Raw genomic sequence first — 26,577 nt, forward strand, 5'->3', positions numbered from 1 at the left:
GTGACCATGATAAGGCCTGTTTAAGATTCATTTGCCAGGCTTATGTTATCTATTACAAACCTTTATAATAGAAACTGAGCATGTAGTGAAATACACACATGACAGGCGATTCCAGTGACACATGCATGTTAAAATGCTTAGTGGTCCTGATACAGGCTCATGAAGTTGAAGTAAAGAAAGAACTCCTAAAGTTTTTACTTATCAATGGACTCCCTGGTAAGATTACATAAAGTCTTTAAGGGGTACCTGAATGGCATGTGACGTGGAGACATATTCAAAAAAGGTGGGTAAACCTAATGTGTGCAGACAGTGTGAAGGACAAACTGAAGTGAGAGGGATATGGAGGCTGCTATATTTACAGTATTTACTTTTAAACTATGCACATTACCTGGCAGTCCCTGATGATCCTGTGCCTTTAATACTTTTAGGCATAGACACTGTCACTGAACAAGCATGCATTTACAGATAATGAATAGACCATTAGCAACAAAGAAAAGAGTCTCTTAAATATATTTTCAGTTGTACAGCTTTTTCTTTTTTTTGTATAACATTGCATCATTCTGTCATATTTGCAGTTTACAAACCACACTCTGTATTTAAACTACAAAACAGAGCAGAGCTTATGAGCCTTTGAACTTCCCTTCAGTAAAACCTTAAACAACCAAGAAACAGCGAGAGACAGGTTGAGATAAGTGCTTCAGAAAACAGGACTGTCTTCAACCCAAGTTGGGTCGGAGTGCTTAGAGAAGCTCTTTTGCGTAGATAACAACTGAAGTTTCTTAACTCTTCCTGTACTGGAAAACAATATGAGACTTAATTATTTGCTATTAATGTTCTATTTCTTAGCTGTACTACACATACAATTCATTATCACATACATTTATTTTCGCTTGCTTCAGGTTTGCTTTAAAGGGAACAAGAGACGAAGCACCTTCATGTATTTACCATATATATTAGTGGGAACAATAGAGAAAACACCTACCCTGCTCTCGGTTTCATTCTTCACTGCTCAGCCTGCTTGTTATCAGCCCTGATAAAATCCCCGTCTGAGCATTCAGTCTGGCTTTGCTCAGGAATCATTATAGCTGAGTCTGTCTTTTCTGATGTCTTTTCAAGCCCAAGCCTGCCCCCTTGTGGCTCTGCTATAATGACTTGGCTATAATGTGTTCAGTGTTCAGTTCAGTGTATACCAAGTAGGATCAAGGAAGGGGACAGGGAGGATAGCGAGGGACCTACAGACTACAGGGGCTAGAAAAAGCTGCAGGTAAGTAAAAGGGGACACTTGGTTTAGGACTTGGGTACTTTAAAACTTATTTTAAAATGACAGATAAAATGAGCTCAAAGGTCCATTTACACTAGGGACCCAAAAATCCCTTATACACCTACGTGCACACAGATACATTTTTAAGGGCACATTATTATATGCAGGTTAAAGAAAACCCACATATACTTACATAACTAGAGGGAAGCCTCTGAATCCTCTAAAGGCTTGCCACGCTGTCCTCTGCCTGGGACTCTCCAGCTGATTGGGGGCCGTGTTCCTTTTCTGGCATGGGTAAGTGCTTGAGCAGTTCTGGCCTACTGTGCTGGCGCAGCTGTACTCTTGCAGGCGCAGTACGTTCGAATCAGATTACCAACAAGCCCTTGTCGATAATCTTTGAAGGGGGGGAGGGGGGCGAGCAGCAACAGGAGACTGGGGGATGCACTGGGAAGCGGACACAGAGAGCACAGAGTAGTTAGGACAGAACATGTGCAGCTCATACAGCTTACATTCGACTTAGTGGTGTAGCGATAGGGGTTGCAGAGGTTGCGACCACATTTGAGCCAGAGGGGCCCCATAGGGTCCTCCGTCAACTGCAGTATTAGCTCTTTATTAGTCCTTTGCTGGTAATAATCACATCATAGATGCTTTTAATAGTAGTAATCATTAGCAAACTGTTATCCATCCCCTTCTTGCACCTCTAATACTGTGGATGTCCTTGGCAAGTTTTGGTGCACCCTAACAATTGTTACGTATAGAGTGCTTAGGGCATAGCTCCCAACTGTCCCTCTTTCGGAGGGACAGTCCCTTTTTGGGAGCCCTGTCCCTCTGTCCCTTTTTCCACCTCATTTGTCCCTCTTTCAGGACTTTGTCCCTCTTTCTATATAAATATATATATTTCTATACTAAAAATGTGTTTAATTGACTCTAAACTTTATTCCCATCCTTTACATTGATATATTACTAATTTTAAAATGATAATATGAAGAAAAATGAACCAGGATAGAAAGGACCAGTGTGGTTTGAATTATAAAACAACATATTTTTCTTATGAAATCTTTATGGTATGCGTGACTAGGGGCGTGGTGGGGTGGGGCCAGGGGTGTGATATGGGCGTGGCTTAAGTGTCCCTTTTTCTCATCTCAAAAAGTTGGGAGGTATGGCTTAGGGGGCCCCATGTGAAACTCGCACTAGGGCACATAGCTCCTTAGCTACGCCACTGGTTCGACTAGCTCTTGATGGACCAGCAAACGGGGGCAGAGCAGTGCAACAGAAGGGAGCCCAGCAAGACAGGGGTGACCTGTATCAAGACCCCATAATACACACATTGACATATTCAGGTTAGCAATTTGGGGGTTGGTTTAGGTGACCTCTAAAGTCAGGATCAACTCTACCATTCTCTTCTTTGAGATAGAAAATGACAGAAAAATGTGGCATAGCCTATTTTTATCAAATATGCTAAGTTGTGCTACATATGAACAACACAAAATATGTACAGTATGTTATTTCTACTTGAATGCACATGTTGCAGCACAGATACTGATATCAACCACTATAACATCGACCACACTAATAAAGTTGTGGCTGAACTGTCACATGAACATTAGAAACTATTTGACCTAAATTAACAAGGACTGCTTGGCTGTGGCTTTATTTCTACTATGCCCACAATTTTACAGTGACGTGTATAAAATGAGCCATGTTCTGTCCAAGGCATCGGGGGTTAATTAGTGCCAGCACAGGGAACATGCTCTTCAGGAGGTGTAGCTAGTGATATGATGTCAGGAGCAGAGGTGGAGCTGACACAGTCACAGCCACGAGTGGGAGGGAAAGGGCTGACAGCTCAGTGCTGAGATTCAGCAATCACTGCTCTATAGAGAAATACGAGAACAGCTCTCACCGGCCCTGATTCCTATGCGCTCTCCTTCTCGCACTACCTGAGACACCTACACAACAAACATGGAGAACAAGCGACAGCCAGGTCAGTCAGTGTCTCCCACTGTCATACCTGATTCTATCACACCTGGCATATAATACAGGCATCTATTGTGGCATGATTGCTCACCACAGGTGTCTGCCATCATCACTGTATGTACTGTACCGTCCTATGGTCAAATGCACCACGGCTTGTCACATGCTGAATAGCTGCAACTAGTGATTGCCATGGTAAAACATCAATACTGTACGTGCAAAGTAAGTTTTCTGCTAAAGCCTGAATGGATGCAGGCTTACATGACACAAACTGCAACATTATTAATCAGATGTGTTACTTGCTATGACCATTTTCATGCACATGAACTTGTTACTTATTGTTCCTGCCCGTTATCTGTGCCTCTATGAGTGCCCTTCAGGTGGCTTTTCTCTCTATTAAGGTGCCCACTAAAGGTACAATTTTCATTGAAGAGTCATCAGAGCAATCAGATTGGTAGAAAATAAATCTTGTTAAAGTCCCAAGTCGACTGTTAACAATTATAAAGATGCCCACCAAAGATACAATCTTTGTTTGTCCAATCTTACCATTTCTCTGTAATATGAGGGTCTACCTAAAATATCCTTTAAATGTATATTCACTCAGTTTACCCTTCTATTTCATAGATTTAGTGAGGTTGCACAAAAAAGATTGCATCATTAGTTGGCACCGTAATGGTTGTCGTTCAATGAAAATTTAGTAGATTTAAAAAAAAACAACTTTTTTTTTATAATCAGTGGTGATGGATAGAAAGTACAGATTGGTTTGAGAATGGTGAAATAATCAATGTATCACGACATTTTATTTCCGCTCTGATCGTTTGTGCGATTCTTTGCTGGACATTGTACCATTTAGTGGCCACCTTTAGGCACTTAGTGCTTCTGTCTTTGTACGGTATGAATATATATAGTCATATATTTCAAGAACAGTCCGACAGGCACAAAGGGTTAATCTTTTTCTGTATCATGCCAGTGGAATGACTACAAGTGTGAGTGACAGTAGTTTTTATGTGCATTACCTCTAGTGCCTGCATTAGTAGGTCACGGATCTAGACAAATATGCTGAATAGAAATTATGCAGCCCACAGAGCTAGATTAATAACGCACACCATCAAACCAAGAAAGGGATTGTCTCAGGGAATTTTCAGCTCCCTTTAATTAGAATATTAGAATGTATACAGTATATCGTCAACAAACCGAGCAGAGATGGATGCATGGTAGTTCTGTACAAAAAAGTAATGCAAACCACATCCCCACTTCAGCCAATTCAAAGATAAGCTAATCAGCAACAGAAGCAAAGGCATTGGGGCTGATGTACCAAGAAAGGTGCAGAGACAAACACTGGAGGGTAAGTGGGGGAATTGCCTGCAGTTACAAGTTAGGATTCAGCTGTTGAATGAACCAAAAATTCTGCTTCATTACTCTTTAGTATCTGCTCCACTTTTGTTTCATTTTTTTTCTTTTTCTCCTGCCTGAAGATCTCAGTTCTTTTTCTTCCTTCTGTTTTTTTTGTTTGTTTTGCTTATCCTTCCATCGCAACCTACAATATCATTTGCATCCATATTTCTATGGTACATTCACATAGGGTGTGGCAGGTAGTGTTGGTGTTTGAAATCAGCATAGCCAATTTAGAACACTTGAATACTCCCAACTGCTGCTGTTCAGCACTAAACAAGTGGACAGAGTCAGGAGGAGTTCACTGCCTTTCAAGTCACATTCCAAACCAGAACTGGAAGTATTCCACTGTTCAGCTGTGCTTGTTCAGTGCTGAACAGCAGAAGTCCGGAGTATTTAGGTGTTCCAAATCGGCAATGCATGCCAAATTCAAACACCAGCACTAGCAGCGTGTCGCATTTAAGCTACCGGGCAACATGCGTGTTAACAGTGGTGGTGAAGCATACTTTCATTATACAGTAAAGTCCCAGTTAACCGGAACTCAGGCATCCTGTAATCTTAACTAACCACATGCCTGGTGGGGGACAATGGTGGCAATCCTATCACTCTTTGCAAAGTTATTGGTAGGTGAACAGAGGCACCAGAAGGATAAAAGTACATAACATTTTTTAAAAATTGCTGGGAGGAAGTGGTGGACTCGCCTCCGTTAAAGCAGACACCAAGGACTGTAAATGTATAGATATACACATTTATTGAAAATACCCCAAAGATGCAACGCGTTTCGCACACCAATCTACTCCTTACAGCTGGCAGCAGCTGATTGGAGGACTCTCTGTCACCATGGCCACTGACTCCACCCACCCACACTGGAGCAGCTTCTGGATAGGCCAGAGCTGCCAGCATTAACACATTTAAAGCAGCAAGCGACCTCACAACAGTACAGAGGTGCTCTGCTTGCTATAACTGAATTGCTGGTAAGTCTTTATCTTTATTTTTAACCACTACACATGCCTTTTTTTTCTCTCTTGCCAGCTACAACTTATTCCATTCCCTACCTTCTACTGAAATATACCTAAAGCGGTCAATTTGATACCAACTTAATCTGATTTACTAACTACCTTTTACCACTGTTATCTAGTCCATTCCCCTATACACATTATGTAGTTTACACTGACCCATTCCTTGCAATTACCCCCTACTATAACATATCACTAAACACTATGTTTGAAATACTATTCTTATTACACTAAATAATAATCCATTTGTATTTTTTTATGGCAACATTTATAGCTATGCCTCTGTCTTTTGTTTACAGTTGTTTATCCCCTGCTTATTGCCTGAAGAAGTGGGCTGTGCCCGCGAAACGCGTTGCATCTTTGGGGTATTTTCAATAAATGTGTATATCTATACATTTACAGTCCTTGGTGTCTGCTTTAATGGAGGCGAGTCCACCACTTCCTCCCAGCAATTTTTTAAAAATGTTATGTACTTTTATCCTTCTGGCACCTCTGTTCACCTACCAATATATTTGAGTCCCCTCCAGGTGGAGGGGTGATCTACCCCCTTTCTTCCTATCTACAGAGAGCGATTTCTTATTCCTGAGTGAGGACAGGTCTAATCTCCTCACCTGCCTAATGAGTGGTTACCTAGGTGGTAACCCGTGTTTGTGAGTATTACCATCTCACTGTTTCATTTATCCAATCAATTTTGACATACTACACCATATTGGGCTCTCGATTTCTCTTCAACTCTTTGCAAAGTAGTGCTCAGAGGGAGTGACTCATGAATACTGCAGGCGACGGTCTGCTTTACACCTGTAGCTTCCAGCTGCCTTGCAGTGTCCTTGTCCGGCTCCCCGGCGTGTCTCCTGACCCGCATCAGATCACGTGACACATCAGAAAGGTTCACAGAGGATGCCGCAAAGCCACTGGAAGCTACAGGAGTGAAGAACTCTGGTGCCTGGAGCATTCATAAGTGATTTCCACTGCGGACCATACGGGGGATGGGATGGGTGTTTTTTTTTTAACCGCCATTTGCTTGACTTTTCAAGCAACCAGCAAGAACACATATCCGATATCAGGCAACACCCGCCTGTGCTGGATAAATGAGGCTCTACTGTACATGCACAGTTTGAAAGGACCCTTAAGATGCACACACATATCCAATTTTGATTGGGCAATTTTACCACCTGCATGTACTATGAGAGCTTACTTACACAATCTGTTCATAGTATTTAGCTCTCATACTACATGGATTTAGTAAAGTTTATGATTGATTGGCCAAACAAAATTGGATGTGTGTATGAACCCTGAGGCCCCTTGCGCACTGGCACACTATGTAGCACCGCAGTACTCTACCCCACCGCAAGAGCCATGCAAGTCTAGAGTTTACGCAATGCCATGTGGCGCAGCTGAAGTAGTAATGCTGATGCAAAGGCAGCATGGCAACACAAGCATTATGCAGTAATGCAAGTCAATGGGTGACACAGGCAGTGTGCACGACAGGAGCGCGGAGCTGCGTGTATGCATGGACCGCCGGGAATCCCAGTGACATACTTCCTGCCCAGGGAGTATATCACTAACCAGGGGGTGGGCCTATACATATGACCCTGTTGGCATAGGTTCATATGAAGCCTCGTTTCTGCTGCATCGCAAACATCCAGTGTAAAACCAGCCTAAAGGTTATTCACAAAGGTATTAGTTGGTGCTATCCCAAGGCTAGCCAGAGTAGATAGAATATTCAAAATAATCTTGATAATTGATTATAATCATGACTACAGTCAGCGTGGTTACACATGGCAATATTATTGAACAGTTTTTTATTTGTATATAAACTTTAGAAGCATAAGGGAGTTTGTAAATAATTTAAATGATGATTTCAGTCATAGGAAGTAAAAGAAAAATAGTTTGTTTCCAGATTAAATGCATTAATTTTATATAGCGAACTTCCTCTGCACTTTACAAAGTACATACTGTACAACAAGAGGATATGGCAGCACTTCCAAATGCAGGCTACACCCGAATTGACCAGTTGCATAGATGTGTAGAGCCCATACATGGCCAGATTACACAACTTGCATTCAAAGCAGATGCAACAAAAGGAGGATGTTAGCTTACAATAAACAGTTTGCGTGCAGATTGTTCAGTACTAGACTCTTCCACCACGTTGAGGGGTCCTCACAGAAGAGACCTAACCTCTAACAAACAAATCTAGTGTAAACCTAGGGCAGCTAGCCATAAAATGGTCTACACATTTTCTAAAGAACAAGGAAGGAATTGGCAGTGCTCCTATCTAGTTTTAGGGTTTAGTGCATAGTTTGCATCTGTTTTGAATTCAAGGTGTGTATTTAAGGCTCTGGGGGGTATTGCACACCTCTGTTTGTAATCATTTCAGTTGCAGCCTGATTAGGAGTACTGCCAATTTCTTTGTTGTTCTTTAAAGTATATACTGTAGTTTTGTCAGTGCCAGTCAGAGGGGCTCCCTTCCATAGTCATATGCCTTTAAAGGTGTGTATAGAAGTACATTTACTGTCGCTCACAGGGATCAACCCCTAGGTTGATAGTTTGGGTCAGAGTTCTGTACAGCTTCTGTTGCTATGGAGGGGGAGGAGGGCCAATGGCATCATGGAGTGGCAGGAGTGGGCATGGTGAGTAGAAGAACAGTAGATTTGTCCTGTGCTTGGCCAAGATGATCTGGCAGCTTGGATCTCTTGACAACACACTGGAGGGATCAGGGGCTGCTGTACACATGCTAGATTCTAGACAGAGGTTATATTTTTTGGGGGGATGTTGGTGGAGACTGGAGTCACCCAAAGGGAACCTGCTCAAATATAGGGAGAACACGTAAAATGTTTCATAATTTGCTTAATTTCAACTTCACTAACAGAAAAATTCAGTATTTTTTTTCCTTCTTGAGACACTTGATTATCCTTACGCATGATGCTTGGTTGAAACAGATTACACTTTTCTGGGCTTGAGTTTGAAGGAATGCTGATATTGACAAACACCTTACCCAGGTAGGGCGGCATATGATGATATTATCCATGTAGATTATATTTCTGCAGACAGTACTCTGTCACCCTTTGGAAGGGATCGGTGTGTAGGGAAGGTTGAAAGGCTGTTGGTTAAGTTTGAACATGCCGATGGAATTTCACTAGACTGCCGGAAATGCCTCTCTCTTAAACAGGGAGCATGCATCACTGGTAGTGATAATGTGTACAGTATTATGTAGTCAACACAAAACGCAAACAGCTTGTTTGTGTTCTTCACAAGTACTTGTTGGGAAAGAATGGTCATGCTAATGGGAATGCTTCTTTATGTGGGCCTGCCATAGTCCCTCAGTGTGGCAAGGAATGTCCTTATGTATGTAAATGTGTTGTTTCCTTGCTTTGTGTTGTGTGTCCAGCTGTGCACAGCCACATTCACAGCTGACATTGGTTCCAAAGATGCTACATGAAGTTTATCTTGGAGGGGCATTCTTGCTATATGATCTTTAGTCGTAGCCTGAGTTTCCCTGCCTGTAACTGAGATCGTGCTCTAAATGTACTTTTTTGAATTGGTAAATACAGTGCAGGGTTGTTTGAACACAAAACGATCATGTGATAGTTGCTCTAGGCAGTGAGGAAAGAGAAGCAGTAGATCCAGTTATCTAAGGACCATATAGACTAAAACATATGAGGAGATGTACCGTAAATGCTTGAACTAAAGTTTTTTTCTTTCTTACAATAAATGGCCAAATATTACATTTTGGCTTATATTCAGGTCAATGCACTGTGATTGGTGGATTATTCCTCTTCCTCCAGTCACAGGGCCACTGATATAGTCTTCAAGGTGCTATGCCACGATTATGAGATGGCCCAAACTGTTCGCCGGGGAACGGTTCCCGGCGAATTTCAGTGGTTCGCGTTCGCGGTGTCCGCAAACTTTTCTTGAAGTTCGGTTCGCCCCCTTTAGTGCATCATTAGGGTCAACTTTGACCCTCTCTATCACAGTCAGCAGGCACATTGTAGTCAGTCAGGCTACATTCCCTCCTGGAGCCCCACCCACCCTTAAAAAAGGCAGGCAGCAACAGGCATTGGACTCCGGCGCCGGAGACTTGGGCGCAGGACACAGCCAGTATATGGCTGATCCTGCTGCCGCACAAGTCCAGGCCGTGTTAATTACTATTCCCCCTCCAGGCCACCATGGATAGTGGGGAGATGAAATAATTCGGCTTCCAGCAATTGCTGGAAGCCGAATTATTGTTTTAAAAGCAACTTCAGCTCCGTCTTCTGACGGCGCTGAAGTTACTCCCTGTGCCTGCCTATTACGGCCTATGGTGGCGCCGGCTGCGCCCAAGTCTCCTGCGCTACTGTGCCCAAGTCTCCAGCGCTGGATTTAGCGTGTTCGCTATGTGAGTGCACGCACTGTGATATACCACTCCGTGCATACCTGTTAACTGCACCTGTGTGACTGCACATTGTATTAGTCAAGTCAGTGCATACCTTTCACTTCATCCCCCCCAATATGGACAAAACAAAAGGCAGAAGCAGGCCACCTGGCTGGTCTGTTCGACGTCGCACTGTCGTGATTTCGTGCGGCCCTCAACCAAAGTACAGTGTTCAGAAGAAGGCACGTGCCATCAACCCCCAATATTGTCAGGACGTAATTGACTATTTAACACAGAACACCTCATCTTTCTCAGCTTCCGCACTAACACTCAGTCGGCCACCACCACCAAAGTGCCATCACCCCAGGGCTCAGCGATGTGGACATTTTTGTGTGTGTCTGCCTCAGATGAGAGCAATGCCATCTATACTCTCTGCCACCGAAAATTGAGCCATGGAAAGACCTGCGTAGGGACAACTACCTTACGAAGGCACATGATTACAAAGCACCAACTGCATTGGGATGACCACCTGAGGAAAAGCAGCACACAAAAGCAAAGCCACACACCGCAGTGGAAGATACCAGGCCGCAATTTTTTCTCAAAAAAAGCGATACCTAAACTGTACCGTGATGTTGAAAGGCAAGTGGTGACATCTCTGGCACACAGTGTTGGGTCAAGGGTCCATCTGACCACGGATGCCTGGTCTGCAAAGCACGCTCAGGCCTGCCCGAAGACTAAGTCAGTCCCCACACACAGCATCTCTGCCTGCATGCCGTGTGACTGCCTGCCCCAAGACTAAGTCACTCCCCACACAGCATCTCTGCTCGACGGCCGGTTGACTGCCTTCTCCGTCACCACCAACAGGGTCCAGGACTTCAGGTAGATTCCTTTTAAGGCCGCTGCTAAACGGCCGATATAATAATTTTTCTGGTGTGTGTACATGCCTGCCTAATTTCTCTGGCTGCACTGCTGCTGCAACAACAAAACAAAAGGCATGTACATGTGCCAATTCTCCTTCGTGATCATTACCTTGCTGCGATGAAGGGGCTTGCGTATCACAATGAAGAAATCACCGACGGCGATATGAGTGTCCCGGGGGGGGGAGGGGCACACTCAAGATAATAAGGTCGTTTCTTCATTGTGGACAGACCAAATTTGATCAGCTGGACAGTCACTATTGTTCTATCATTGAGCTACCACAGCCCGGCGACCATATGGGCTTGAAAACCGCCACGGCCTGCACTCTGGCCATGGTGCGCACCAGTCCAGCACGGCCGTCACTACACAAACAGCTGTTTGCGGTGCGTTAGACAGTGAGTTTGGTGTGTCAGTGTGAAGCAGTACTCTAATTACACTCCATAATTGATGTATACACATGCAAGATGTTTTTAAGCACTTTATGCCTGTAATTTAGCACTCAATGTGATTTCTGCCCCTAAAACGCTGCTTTGCTTCAAATCCAGATTTTTTGGCGTCTTTCCCACTCCATGCAAAAACTCCGATGTTAGACCCCTTGAAACATCTTTTCCATCACTTTTGTGGCCAGCATAAGTGTTTCTAGTTTTCAAAGTTCGCCTCCCCATTGCGCGAACCGAACTTTTGTGGAAGTTCGCGAACCTAAAATCGGAGGTTCGGGCCATGTCTAGCAACGATACTCAGTTGAGAGTACTTGTGACATGCTGCTACTTCTCTCCTGTGCTATAAGCAGCCTCGGACAGGCCCACCGAACCACCGATGGTCCCATCGGTGGGCCCCGGCCGTCTCGCCTCCTGGGGGCCCCAGTGCTAAAAAGGAGGGGGGCTAAGCGCAGGAAGGGGGGACATTGTGCACAGATCGGCGGGGAGGGGCGGAAGCCTCCCCCCCCCCTCCCTCACCTAGGGGCCCCCCTTCCGCGCTCCCCCCCTCTCCAGAATTGCAGCCAGCGGGGAAGAATCACTTAACGGCATGAGTTACGGAGATGAGATCCGTAGCTCTGCGTGCCGCTGGCTGGTCTGCTCTGGTTCCTGAACTGACTGTCCAATCACGCTCTCGCAGGAAGTACTGCGAGAGCGTGATTGGACAGTCAGTTCAGGAAGCAGAGAGCAGACCAGCCAGCGGCACGCAGAGCTACGGATCTCATCTCCGTCATGCTGGTAAGTGATTATTTGCCGCTGGCTGCAATTCTGGAGGGGGGGCCCCTAGGTGAGGGAGGGGGGTTTCTGGTCACTGCTGCCCACATTACGATTTTCAGGTGTCTGCTCCCCACATTACGATTTTCTGGTCACTGCTGCCCACATTGCGATTTTCAGGTGTCTGCTCCCCACATTACGATTTTCAGGTGTCTGCTGCCCACATTATGATTTTCTGGTGACTGCTGCCCACATTACGATTTTCAGGTGTCTGCTGCCCATATTACGATTTTCAGGTGTCTGCTGCCCACATTACGATTTTCAGGTGTCTGCTGCCCACGTTGTGATTTTCAGGTGTCTGCTGCCCACATTACGATTTTCAGGTGTCTGCTGCCCACATTATGATTTTCTGGTGACTGCTGCCCACATTACGATTTTCTGGTCACTGCTGCCTACATTGCGATTTTCTGGTGTCTGCTGCCCACATTACGATTTTCAGGTGTCTGCTGCCCACATTACGCTTTTCTGGTGACTGCTGCCCACATTGCGATTTTCAGGTGTCTGCTGCCCACATTACGATTTTCTGGTGTCTGCTGCCCACAGTACGATTTTCTGGTCACTGCTGCCCACATTGCGATTTTCAGGTGTCTGCTGCCCACATTACGATTTTCTGGTCACTGCTGGGGTATCTGGCACCAACCTGATTGCATTTTGGGGGGTATCTGCCGCCAATCTGATTGCATTTTGTGGGGGTATCAGCCGCCAACCTGATTGCATTTTGACGGAAAATCTGCTGCGATTTGACTACTTGATGAATTATCATGAGGCATGTAACTACTTGAATATTTTATCTAAAATGTATCTGGTCGGACCTAATCTCTGTGAATAACACCGCTACTTATGTTGTGTTTTTTTTTTTTTTAACCACTTGAGGACCTAGGGCTTTCTACCCCTTAAGGACCGGCCACTTTTTTTCCATTCAGACCACTGCAGCTTTCACGGTTTATTGCTCGCTCATACAACCTACCACGTAAATGAATTTTGGCTCCTTTTCTTGTCACTAATAAAGCTTTCTTTTGATGCTATTTGATTGCTCCTGCGATTTTTACTTTTTATTATATTCATCAAAAAAGACATGAATTTTGGCAAAAAAATGATTTTTTTTAACTTTCTGTGCTGACATTTTTCAAATAAAGTAAAATTTCTGTATACATGCAGCGCGAAAAATGTGGACAAACATGTTTTTGATTAAAAAAAACCCATTCAGTGTATATTTATTGGTTTGGGTAAAAGTTATAGCGTTTACAAACTATGGTGCAAAAAGTGAATTTTCCCATTTTCAAGCATCTCTGACTTTTCTGACCCCCTGTCATGTTTCATGAGGGGCTAGAATTCCAGGATAGTATAAATACCCCCCAAATGACCCCATTTTGGAAAGAAGACATCCCAAAGTATTCACTGAGAGGCATAGTGAGTTCATAGAAGATATTATTTTTTGTCACAAGTAAGCGGAAAATGACACTTTGTGAGAAAAAAAAAAAAAAAGTTTCCATTTCTTCTAACTTGCGACAAAAAAAAATGAAATCTGCCACGGACTCACCATGCCCCTCTCTGAATACCTTGAAGGGTCTACTTTCCAAAATGGGTCATTTGTGGGGTGTGTTTACTGTCCTGACATTTTGGGGGGTGCTAAATTGTAAGCACCCCTGTAAAGCCTAAAGGTGCTCATTGGACTTTGGACCCCTTAGCGCAGTTAGGCTGCAAAAAAGTGCCACACATGTGGTATTGCCGTACTCAGGAGAAGTAGTATAATGTGTTTTGGGGTGTATTTTTACACATACCCATGCTGGGTGGGAGAAATATCTCTGTAAATGACAATTTGTTAATTTTTTTTACACACAATTGTCCATTTACAGAGATCTTTCTCCCACTCAGCATGGGTATGTGTAAAAATACACCACAAAACACATTATACTACTTCTCCTGAGTACGGCGATACCACATGTGTGGCACTTTTTTGCACCCTAACTGCGCTAAAGGGTCCAAAGTCCAATGAGTACCTTTAGGATTTCACAGGTCATTTTGAGAAATTTCGTTTCAAGACTACTCCTCACGGTTTAGGGCCCCTAAAATGCCAGGGCAGTATAGGAACCCCACAAATGACCCTATTTTAGAAAGAAGACACCCCAAGGTATTCCGTTAGGAGTATGGTGAGTTCATAGAAGATTTTATTTTTTGTCAAAAGTTAGCGGAAAATGACACTTTGTGAAAAAACACAATTAAAATCAATTTCCGCTAACTTGTGACAAAAAATAAAATCTTCTATGAACTCGCCATACTACTAACGGAATACCTTGGGGTGTCTTCTTTCTAAAATGGGGTCATTTGTGGGGTTCCTATACTGCCCTGGCATTTTAGGGGCCCTAAACCGTGAGGAGTAGTCTTGAAACGAAATTTCTCAAAATGACCTGTAAAATCCTAAAGGTACTCATTGGACTTTGGGCCCTTTAGCGCAGTTAGGGTGCAAAAAAGTGCCACACATGTGGTATCGCCATACTCGGGAGAAGTAGTACAATGTGTTTTGGGGTGTATTTTTACACATACCCATGCTGGGTGGGAGAAATACCTCTGTAAATGGACAATTGTGTGTAAAAAAATCAAAAGATTGTCATTTACAGAGGTATTTCTCCCACCCAGCATGGGTATGTGTAAAAATACACCCCAAAACACATTATACTACTTCTCCCGAGTACGGCGATACCACATGTGTGGCACTTTTTTGCACCCTAACTGCACTAAGGGGCCCAAAGTCCAATGAGTACCTTTAGGATTTCACAGGTCATTTTTGTTTCAAGACTACTCCTCGCGGTTTAGGGCCCCTAAAATGCCAGGGCAGTATAGGAACCCCACTAATGACCCCATTTTAGAAAGAAGACACCCCAAGGTATTCCGTTAGGAGTATGGTGAGTTCATAGAAGTTTTTATTTTTTTGTCACAAGTTAGCGGAAATTGATTTTAATAGTTTTTTTTCACAAAGTGTCTTTTTCCGCTAACTTGTGACAAAAAATAAAATCTTCTATGAACTCACCATACTCCGTACGGAATACCTTGGGGTGTCTTCTTTCTAGAATGGGGTCATTTGTGGGGTTCCTATACTGCCCTGGCATTTTAGGGGCCCTAAACCGTGAGGAGTAGTCTTGAAACCAAATGTCGCAAAATGACCTGTGAAATCCTAAAGGTACTCATTGGACTTTGGGCCCCTTAGCGTACTTAGGGTGTAAAAAAGTGCCACACATGTGGTACCGCCGTACTCAGGAGAAGTAGTATAATGCGTTTTGGGGTGTATTTTTACACATACCCATGCTAAGTGGGAGAAATATCTCTGTAAATGACAATTGTTTGATTTTTTTACACACAATTGTCCATTTACATAGAAATTTCTCCCACCCAGCATGGGTATGTGTAAAAATACACCCCAAAACACATTATACTACTTTTCCTGAGTACGGCGGTACCACATGTGTGACACTTTTTTGCAGCCTAGGTGCGCTAAGGGGCCCAACGTCCTATTCACAGGTCATTTTGAGGCATTTGTTTTCTAGACTACTCCTCGCGGTTTAGGGCCCCTAAAATGCCAGGGCAGTATAGGAACCCCACAAGTGACCCCATTTTAGAAAGAAGACACCCCAAGGTATTCTGTTAGGAGTATGGTGAGTTCATAGAAGATTTTATTTTTTGTCAAAAGTTAGCGGAAAGTGACACTTTGTGGAAAAAAACCAATAAAAATCAATTTCCGCTAACTTTTGACAAAAAATAAAATCTTCTATGAACTCGTCATACACCTAACAGAATACCTTGGGGTGTCTTTTTTTCTAAAATGGGGACACTTGTGGGGTTCCTATACCGCCCTGGCATTTTACGGGCCCAAAACCGTGAGTAGTCTGGAAACCAAATGTCTCAAAATGACTGTTCAGGGGTATAAGCATCTGCAAATTTTGATGACAGGTGGTCTATGAGGGGGCGAATTTTGTGGAACCGGTCATAAGCAGGGTGGCCTTTTAGATGACAGGTTGTATTGGGCCTGATCTGATGGATAGGAGTGCTAGGGGGGTGACAGGAGGTGATTGATGGGTGTCTCAGGGGGTGGTTAGAGGGGAAAATAGATGCAATCAATGCACTGGGGAGGTGATCGGAAGGGGGTCTGAGGGGGATCTGAGGGTTTGGCCGAGTGATCAGGAGCCCACACGGGGCAAATTAGGGCCTGATCTGATGGGTAGGTGTGCTAGGGGGTGACAGGAGGTGATTGATGGGTGTCTCAAGGTGTGATTAGAGGGGGGAATAGATGCAAGCAATGCACTGGCGAGGTGATCAGGGCTGGGGTCTGAGGGCATTCTGAGGGTGTGGGCGGGTGATTGAGTGCCCTAGGGGCAGATAGGGGTCTAATCTGATAGGTAGCAGTGACAGGGGGTGATTGATGGGTAATTAGTGGGTGTTTAGGGTAGAGAACAGATGTAAACACTGCACTTGGGAGGTGATCGGACGTCGGATCTGCGAGCGATCTATTGGTGTGGGTGGGTGATCAGATTGCCCGCAAGGGGCAGGTTAGGGGCTGATTGATGGGTGGCAGTGACAGCGGGTGATTGATGGGTGGCAGTGACAGGGGGTGATTGATGGGTGGCAGTGACAGGGGGTGATTGATGGGTGATTGATAGGTGATTGACAGGTAATCAGTGGGTTATTACAGGGGAGAACAGATGTAAATATTGCACTGGCGAATTGATAAGGGGGGGTCTGAGGGTAATCTGAGCGAGTAGGCGGGTGATTGGGTGCCCGCAAGGGGCAGATTAGGGTCTGATTTGATGGGTAACAGTGACAGGTGGTGATAGGGGGTGATTTATGGGTGATTGATGGGTAATTAGTGGGTGTTTAGAGGAGAGTAAACGCTGCGCTTGGGTGGTGATCTGATGTCGCATCTGCGGGCGATCTATTGGTGTGGGTGGGTAATCAGATTGCCTGCAAGGGGCAGGTTAGGGGCTGATTGTTGGGTGGCAGTGACAGGGGGTGACAGGGGGTGATTGATGGGTGATAGGTGATTGGCAGGTGATTGACAGGTGATCAGTGGGTTATTACAGGGAAGGATAGATGTAAATAATGCCCTGGCGAATTGATAAGGGGGGGTCTGAGGGTAATCTGAGCGTGTAGGCGGGTGATTGGGTGCCCGCAAGGGGCAGATTAGGGTCTGATCTGATAGGTAACAGTGATAGGGGGTGATTGATGGGTAATTAGTGGGTGTTTAGAGAAGATAACAGATGTAAACAATACATTTGGGAGGTAATCTGACGGCGGGTTTGCGGGCGATCTAATGGTGTGGGTGGGTGATCAGATTGCCCGCAAGGGGCAGGTTAGGGGCTGATTGATGGGTGGCAGTGACAGGAGGTGACAGGGGGTGATTGATGGGTGATAGGTGAGTGGCAGGTGATTGACAGGTGATCAGTGGGTTATTACAGGGAAGAACAGATGTAATGAATGCACTGGTGAATTGATAAGGGGGGGTCTGAGGGCAATCTGAGCGTGTGGGCGGGTGATTGGGTGCCCGCAAGGGGCAGATTAGGGTCTGATCTGATAGGTAAAAGTGACAGGTGGTGATAGGGGGTGATTGATGGGTAATTAGTGTGTGTTTAGAGGAGAGAATAGATGTAAACAATGGATTTGGGAGGTGATCTGATGTCGGATCTGCGGGCGATCTATTGGTGTGGGGGGGTGATCAGATTGCCCGCAAGGGGCAGGTTAGGGGCTGATTGATGGGTGGCAGTGACAGGGGGTGATTGATGGGTGATTGACGGGTGATTGACAGGTGATTGACAGGTGATTGACAGGTGATCAGGGGGGATAGATGCATACAGTACATTGGGGGGGGTGGTCTGGGGGGGGGGTCTGGGGAGAATCTGGGGGGTTGGGGGTGATCAGGAGGGAGCAGGGGGCAGGGGGGGGGTATTAAAAAAAAATAGCGTTGACAGATAGTGACAGGGAGTGATTGATGGGTGATTAGGGGGGTGATTGGGTGCAAACAGGGGTCTGGGGGGTGGGCAGGGGGGGGTTTGATGGGTGCTGTGGGCGATCTGGGGCGGGGGGGAGAAAATCAGTGTGCTTGGTGCAGACTAGGGTGGCTGCAGCCTGCCCTGGTGGTCCCTCGGACACTGGGACCACCAGGGCAGGAGGCAGCCTGTATAATACACTTTGTAAACATTACAAAGTGTATTATACACTTTGTATGCGTCGATCGTCGGGTTAACATCCCGCCGGCGCTTCCGTATGGCCGGCGGGATGTTGCGGCGAGTGAGCGGCGACAGGCGGAGGCGGAGGATCGCGTCACGGATGACGCGATCGCTCCGCCCATGCCCAAACAAGGACCGCCGCATTTTGTCAATACGGCGGTCCTTGCGGCGTCTGCTTCCCGGCCGCCATTTGTCTATACGGCGGTCGGGAAGTAGTTAAGTCTGCCCATGACTCATCGTGACCACGCCGATGTTCCAGTGCGTGGTGACACCCATTTACTTTCGCGCGCCGCATGTGGACATATCCCTATTGGAGACTGTCCTCAGAAGTGCTCACAATCTTTTCCCTACCATAAACTCATGCAAAATTTCTAGAGTACATGTGTATGTGAGCCCAAAATGGGGGGGGGGGGGGGGGGTGGCGAGGAGGAGGGGATCGGGGGGGGGGGGGGGCCCAGGCTGAAACTTCCTTGGTGGGCCCTTAGTGTCCCAGTCCGACCCTGGCTATAAGGTCTATTTCTAAAGTATATTTACTTTATTTAATAGTTCAGTATAACAGAAAAATTATATTTTTTGAACCACGGCATCGTCCCTGTACTTCATACTGTGAACATACCATGGATGAAGCAATAGCTAAAATAACAGAACTAGATGCTGGATGTGACAACCTGACGGTTTTAGCCGCTGTCCTAAAGTGGTGAATTATTATAGTTTTGCTTTTTGGACACATGCTGGATGTGACTTCCTTTCGTGCTGTGCTTTTAGTAGAGGTTTTTAGGTTCCCTTTGGCTCACTAAACAAGATTTTCATGGCTCTCCTTACCTTAACTGCACTTCTATTGTTACACCCACACAACTCTTGTTCATCCTTCCCTTAACTGCACTCCTATTGCTACACCCACAACGCCTGTTCATCCTTACCTTAAAGGGAACCTTAACCCTAAAAAAAAATTTGTTTCACTTACCTGGGGCATCTACCAGCCCCCTGCAGCCATTCTGTGCTATCGCAGTCACTCACTGCTCCTCCAGTCTCCCGCCGCCAGCTAGTTTCGTTTTTGCTGACTCGGAGTCAGCAGGCCGCCATGCGTACGTTTGTATGCGTTCACGCTGGTGCTGGAAGCTATCGCAGATGTTAACACGTACATTTACATACATTTTTACGTAAAAATGTACATGTTAACGTATGTGATAGTGGGTTGTTCGTAAGTAGGGTGTTCGTAAGTCGGGGACTACCTGTACTAAGAATAATAATTTGGTGGGTCTATCACACTCTTACTGGTCAGTCCAAGGCCTCTGGAATTCCCATGTTTCCAGCATCAGTCCAGTTCTGGTACTTTCTAGGTGCAGCTTTTGATTGTACACAAAATAAAGCCTTGGTCTGGCATGCTCCTCTTTTTTTGTGTCTCTGAAGGAGATAGTTGTGCAGGTTTGTTAAACTGGTTGATCCTCATTCTAGTTTGACTGAATAAAGATGTCTGGGGATGAGCAGGGGCTGGTCGGACTAAAAAAGTGCTGGTTCAGAGCACAGTGCTCTCACCTCGTTGGTCATATTAGCACTTTGAAAAGTGTGTCACTTCAGGTCTGCAGTGTGTTGAAACAATCTAAAACATGCCAGAAAGTGCAAAAGATAGAGCTGTCCCTGATCCTGGACATGTGTGTTTTACTCAGTAATTATTGTTTGTTTTTATGCACACACATCTTTACCAAGTGTATGCATCTTAGAACTGGTTTGTTGGTTAGTTGTGTGACAAGTGACTTGTAGCAGTAGATTTTCTCCCAAAGTCAAGAGATTGAGAAAGGCACAGTGGTGGTGGGAACTGGTGGGATGGGAGGACATGCATTGTAGTTCTGCTTCCTATACCTTTTTATAACAGTTACATTTTATTGAATTTTGAATAATCAAAAACAACAGTACAAACAATTGTCAGTAATGGAACTAGGGGAAAGCATAAGGGGAAAAGGTGACACCAGGTATGCAGGAATGTAACATAAGTAGCCACAGATGAAAAAGATATCCGCACAGTTATGCTCTAGCAATTTACGGCATCTTCTAACATAGCAAGGCGAACGACTCTGGGGGGACACGCATATCCCCCGGCTGCCAGTATTGTATAGGAGAGAGGCAGGAGGAGGAGAGAGAGCCAAAACCGGCGGCTTCATCTGTTACATTGCCGCCGGCTTAATTTAATTCAATTAACTCACTTTTGATACATTTGGCAGCAGCGAGACGGCCAGTAAAAACATAGAATCGGTACATTACTTAGCTCAGTTGCGCCCAGCTAACAAAATAGTACAGTTTTTTTATATCTATTAATTTTGTCTGCGCCAAACTGACCTAGCAGTGTTATTTTTGCATCAATGGTAAATGGATGACCCAGCAGCCGAGAAACCAGCCCACCAACACGACTCCAGTTCGTAGTCAAGTTGGGACAGAATGCAAATGCAATTATGTTCCAATTTCTTGATTTCATCTGGGACATTGGTCAGATCTTGATGTATCCGTTTTATGTAGACGGTAAGGGGTAAAATAGACCCTGTGTAAAAACTTGAGCTGTATAAGGTGGTCTTTAGCGAAAATCAAAAACTCAAACCCTACACCGATTATAACCTCCCAATCCTCGTCATCTAAGTTTCCCACATCTGCAACCAATTGCCCATGGCCCTAGACATGACAAAAGCGTGAATCCTAGGTTCTTGAGTAAACAGCCTGCTTCCCATACCTAAGTCTAAGCAAAGCAAGTAATTCGGCTCCGACAGTAAAAAATGGCACCACAGTGTTAATTTTGGTTATAGCATCACCCGATGTATAATTTGAGCTTCTTATAAATTTAGCGGATATGGAAGGCAGGGCACATATGGGCGGAGGGACATTTTAGTGGCGGAGATGGGGGGGATAGGTTAGTGTTAGAAGTAGGTAGAGAGTGGGTTAGTGTGAGAAGATGTTTGGTAAAGTCTAAGTAGAACATCCATACAATTGCCGATATTGTACTATCAGTATTAACCAGTGCCCAATAGTGGAATATCCTAATTTTACCAATATTCTACGGCTTCTCCCTGTACCCAAATTACTGTGGCACCCTTTTTCAGCATACACAGTTAAAGATCGTTTTATCTTACCCTTGCATTGTCTGTCTAATGGTAACAAATAAATGATTTCTCCCCCTGCCCATTTCTTCCCTAGCCTTTAATTCTGGGCAATGGCAAAGTCTTTGGAGGTAGAAATAAGTGAATAGTGTTTGCATTGATAGCAAGAAAAAAGTAAGCTTTCTACTCAAAATATTAATGCACTTTTATAATATTGACATTCTACTGATTTATTTAAAGTGTTACTTATAAATGTAGGTCTGCTTTTAAAGGGAAATTTGTGCTATTGGCGCAGCACAAATAGTTTGATAATTTCACTTTGCAGTATTTCCAAAGACTTTCACATTTCAAAAAATTGCAAAACGTGCATGAAGTTCAAATTTCCCTTCTTTACAGCCTTGAATACAGCATGTGCTCTGTTCTGAATACTGCCGCCATGAGACTGTCCAGTAATTCCTCCTTGCTGCAGAAGTAATTACTAATTAGCTGCACAGAACAGGGGCCATTTTTACTCTTTTTGCAGAACTTGCACTAATTGATTGACTGACAGCAATATATATAGCGGAGCTGAAAGCACTGAGTTTTTTGGGGTTTTTTTTTCAGGAAAAGTGGAATTGTCCTTAACCCGCTTTATTGTGTTATATTACCGTATATATATTTTTTTTCTTTCCCAAAACTGCGGTGGGTCTTATATTCCCGAATAATACATATTCGTGTAACGGTTGGGTGCTGCAACTCAGACGTCTGATTATAGGTGATCTGCAGTATCACCAATAATACAGACACAATACCTGATTATGTGGTGATCTGCAGAATCACCAATAATGCAAGTATAGCTGGTAGAGATACTGACAGAGTTGTGTATTAGTGCAACCGTAACTTTAATAGTAGAGAGGAACTTTGCCAGTGGAGCTGGTAAAGTACTATCAGTACACTGACTGTATATACTAGCACAGACCTTTCCAAAGGGCTGGAATAGGTACAAACAGTGAGAGAATAGGAAAATACAGACTAGTCCTTCACCAGAGGGGCTGGCCAGGTACTAGGTAGGCAACAGAGAGATAAGTATCAGTACAGAATCGTGAGACAGAAGAGTAATCAGTAATCAGGCAGAGTTCAGCAACTAATCAGATAGGCAGAAGTACAGAAGCGTTAAGCAGGAAGCAAGGTCAGAGGTATAGCCAGAATCATACACAGGTAATCAAATACAATATAACAACAATACTAGTCTTGGTGTGAAGTCCTTGGTTTCAACACCTGGCACTAGTCTAAGGTCTGAGCTCCAACACAAAGTATTCACGACAGCAGACAGGGAACGAATGAAGACTGGAGGCTTAAGAAGCGGAGGCACGCTTTCAGCCACTCCCACCACGGAATCTGCCAATCGGCGCGGCGAGAGTCATCAGCGACGTCAGCCGACCGGCAGTCCATCTCTTCATGGGGGATTCTCAGCATGGCCTTTATTCTTTATAAAGACACTAACTCAAAATGATTTGTAAAAAGATGCTGGTTAGCCTCCCTGCTCGCTGCACGCTTTTTTGGCAGTTGGAAAGAGCAACTGCCATTCACTAAGTGCTTTTGAAAATAAAGAAAACCCTGAGAATCCCTTATGAGGGGATGGGCTAGTCCAAAACCTGTCGGTTCTGTCAGATTTCTTCTACTTACTGTTAGTGAAAGCAGCATAGGAGAAAAGTAATTAATGTCTCATTTTACTCTGGAGGAAATGTACTTCTTATCTGTATATGTTTACATGTATTTATAATGTTACAATTTTCGTGATAGTTGTCCTTTAAGAAGCATGATGGACAGGTGTCTTTAAAGAGTAACTGTTAGGCATGAAAAACAAAATAAATTCTCTATTTCTATCTGTTGATCATATAAAAGGAATGCTAAAAAGGCAATGCATAACTTTAAAATCAATCTTACTTTTTTATTGCAGAGATTAATCCTCATGTGCCCAGCTCCTAAATAAGCAGCCAGTAATCAGCCGCAAAAGAGAAGTTGCAGTGCAGGCTGGAGCTTCTGCACAGACACAGCTAGTTCAGCCTGATTGGCTGCAGCCTGTGTCACTCTCACTTCTTTCCTCTCATTGGCTGCCTCCCATGACTGCCCGTGTCTGCCCCCTCCCCACACTCCAGCCCGACAGGCATCTCAGCCGATTCATGAGGGCAGTGGCTGCAACCACCGCATCGCATTGCATCCATGGGGACCCCTGTCCCTGCTACCATTTCCTTAGGGATTCCCTGCATTTACAATCAACGCTTGCAATTGGTGTGGGGAGAAGGGGGGAGTGAGGGAGGAAATTACCTCACCATTGGCTTCAGCTGGAGGGAATAAAGATGGCCCCTGCCAGCGAACAGAATTCTCTCCATTTACCTTTTTTTATTTTATAAAGTTCACTGAAATCAACACTTGGACTGTGCAATACACGTTATGTAAGTAGAGCTAGTATTTATCTACTTATATATGCTGTTTTTTATCTGGCATAGTATGGCTGAGTTCTTTAAAGAACTCAGACAGGTGCTACTAATTTAGATTAATGAGTGGAGAAGAGGTGGACTTTTTAAAGGCAGAGTAGCAGGTCTTTGAGAGCCAGACTTCTTGCTGATTGCCAGGTGTTCAAATACTTATGTCCAGCAGTGCAATACAAATAAATTCTTTAAAATTCATACAATGTGATTTCCTGATTTTTTTTTATTACTGTCTCTCACAGTGGGAATGCATCTACAGTGTGAATTTCAGACCCCTCCATGATTTCTAAGTAGGAGAACTTGCAAAATCGCAGGGTGTTCAAATACTTATGTTGCTCACTGTATTACCGCTGTGTTTATAGAAGATATACTGTTGTTTTGGTGGGAGAGCACCTGAGGAAGGACAGTTTTGCCTGATACACTGAGCTCTATATATCTGATACTGTGTCTGAAATGAAGAAGGAATTGTTCTGCCTGGCAGTTGAGCGACTGGTCACATTTTTAAATATGGAAAACGGTCATGTGCCTGTGCAGAGTGCCTAGATGTTGTTTTCATCTTCTGTTATGTAATATCATCAGAATCATTGACTGAAAATTAGCTAAAAATCTGTATGATACGGCTTTGTGGTTCCACTGGCTGGATTCTTGTTTCTGGTATGTCACTTGGAAACTACTAAATAATAAAAGATCGCATGACAGCCAAACAGCTGGCAAATCATAACGCTAAAGGTGCCCATACACTTACTCGATTTCCCGCCGATACACAGCAGATTTGATCACTGTGATCGAATCTGCCGTGAAATCGATGCACAAACGCTGACCGATCGACCGATTTCCATCCGAAATCGATCGATCCCGTCGATCTGTCCTCACAGAAAATTTTGCTCGATCACTGGCGGGCCGGGAGTGCGTCGATAACAGCGGTCGAATGCCCGATGACCGACGATAGCGGCAATAATTACCTGTTCTGCTGGTGCGTGTCCCCGTGGTCCCTTCTCCATGCTGGGCTCCGGCTGGCTTCACTTACTTCCTGTTGGGGGAAGTTTTCACAGTAGAGCGCCCTCTACTGTTTAATCTTCCCCCGACAGGAAGTAAAGTGAAGCTGGAGCCCAGAGCGGAGAAGAGACAGCGGAGACCGGGGGACTCGCGCCGGCCGGATCAGGTAATGTATGCCAGGGGCAGCGGTGGCAGCTCCAAAGATTGTGAATCGATTTCATAGTGAAAACGATTCAAAATCTGTTTGCAGTGTAGACAGCCAATAGATCCCTGTTTGATCAGATTAGATCACAGAGGGATCTATCTGCTGGTCGATCTGGTGGCAATCGACCAGTGTATGGCTGCCTTAAGTATAGATGACATCTTCCACATGCCTATCACTTTGCATTTCCTTCAAAAACACACTTTAATTCTGATTATGTATTGACTCCAAAATTATTAACGGTAAAAACTGGTTATGAAGTAGGGTACACAGCTTGACGGGAGATAATCCTTTAAAGTACCCTTGAACTGGGGACAAAAAAATGACTGAAGCCCATGGTGGGCTAGATTATCTAGAAGCGTCTTGATGCTGTTCTTTGTCGGCAGAGTCCCCTCCATTTCTGGTTGCCTTCTTATTTGATGGAAACCTCTAGTCAAATATAAAAACCAGGAAGCTTCCTCTAGTGGTTTCGTGTGACTTAAAATTGCGCAGGCACAAGTTGTAAGTTGTAATCCATGTGAACATCAAGAAAACAAGTGCTCGTTCATGAGCGTATACTTTCACTGCTCAGACACAGCACAAAACTCATCCCTGCACAGTTCAAAATTGCTCTGCACTGGTCACAGGAACGTCCGGGAGCTACAAGGAGCGGGGACTGAAGAGGGAGGGGGAACCCTGAAGACAATAAGCAGTGCAAGGGCACTTCTAAAAAGGTTATCTAGCCCACCATGGGCTTCAGTGGCGTAGCTAAGGAGCTGTGGGCCCCGATTCAAGTTTTACAATGGGGCCCCCCAAGCACTCTATACATAACAATTGATATGGCGCACCAAAACCTGCCAATGGCAACTAAAGTGTCAGAGGTCTAAGAAGGGGATGGGGGACAGTGTGTTAATGATTACCACTATTCAAAGCATCTATAGAAGTGATTATTACCAGCACAGGACCAATAGAGAGCTAATACTGTAGTTGAGGGAGGGCCCTTCGGGGCCCCTCTGGCCTAAGGGCCCCGATGCGGTCACTACCTCTGCAACCCCTATTGCTACGCCCCTGATGGGCTTAATCCATGATGTCCTAATCTTAGATATCCCCCCTGTTTAGGGGTACTTTAAGCATTTTCACCTGCAGTGCCTTTCTAGGACATAAAAGGGGAGGAGATTGTGTATTGGGCCATCAGGAATGTCCTGTGGAGTGGAAGGAGCACATTCCCTTCCCACCAGTGAGGTCGGTTGGATGCTGTGGAAGTCTGCTCTATGAAGTGTCTTTCTTGATCTAGGGCCGTATCAAACTGCTGTTTATAGCTTTTCAATAAATCTGGAATGGTGCAGTATGTTGGGCCTGATGCACAAAGCAGCATTACAATTGCCATTCTCAGCCACACACCTTAAGGGCTTGTTCACACTATGAGCGTTTGCAGGTTTTTTTTAATCGCTGACGATTTTGTAAATCGCTCT

The 26,577-nt window shown here is 44.6% G+C and overlaps 1 protein-coding gene across 1 annotated transcript in view; it reads left to right on the forward strand.

The window, feature by feature from the left end:
* Nucleotides 1-3,080: 3,080 nt before the first annotated feature.
* TPD52L1 (TPD52 like 1) overlaps nt 3,081-26,577 on the forward strand; it is a 172,195-nt gene continuing 148,698 nt past the window's right edge. The window contains exon 1 of the mRNA XM_068231460.1: nt 3,081-3,242. Coding sequence (XP_068087561.1) covers nt 3,221-3,242 — 22 coding nt within the window. The 5' untranslated portion in view covers nt 3,081-3,220. The remainder of the gene's footprint in view (nt 3,243-26,577) is intronic.

This window comes from Hyperolius riggenbachi, chromosome 4 (assembly GCF_040937935.1).
Source record: "Hyperolius riggenbachi isolate aHypRig1 chromosome 4, aHypRig1.pri, whole genome shotgun sequence".
In the NCBI taxonomy this organism is placed as follows: domain Eukaryota; kingdom Metazoa; phylum Chordata; class Amphibia; order Anura; family Hyperoliidae; genus Hyperolius; species Hyperolius riggenbachi.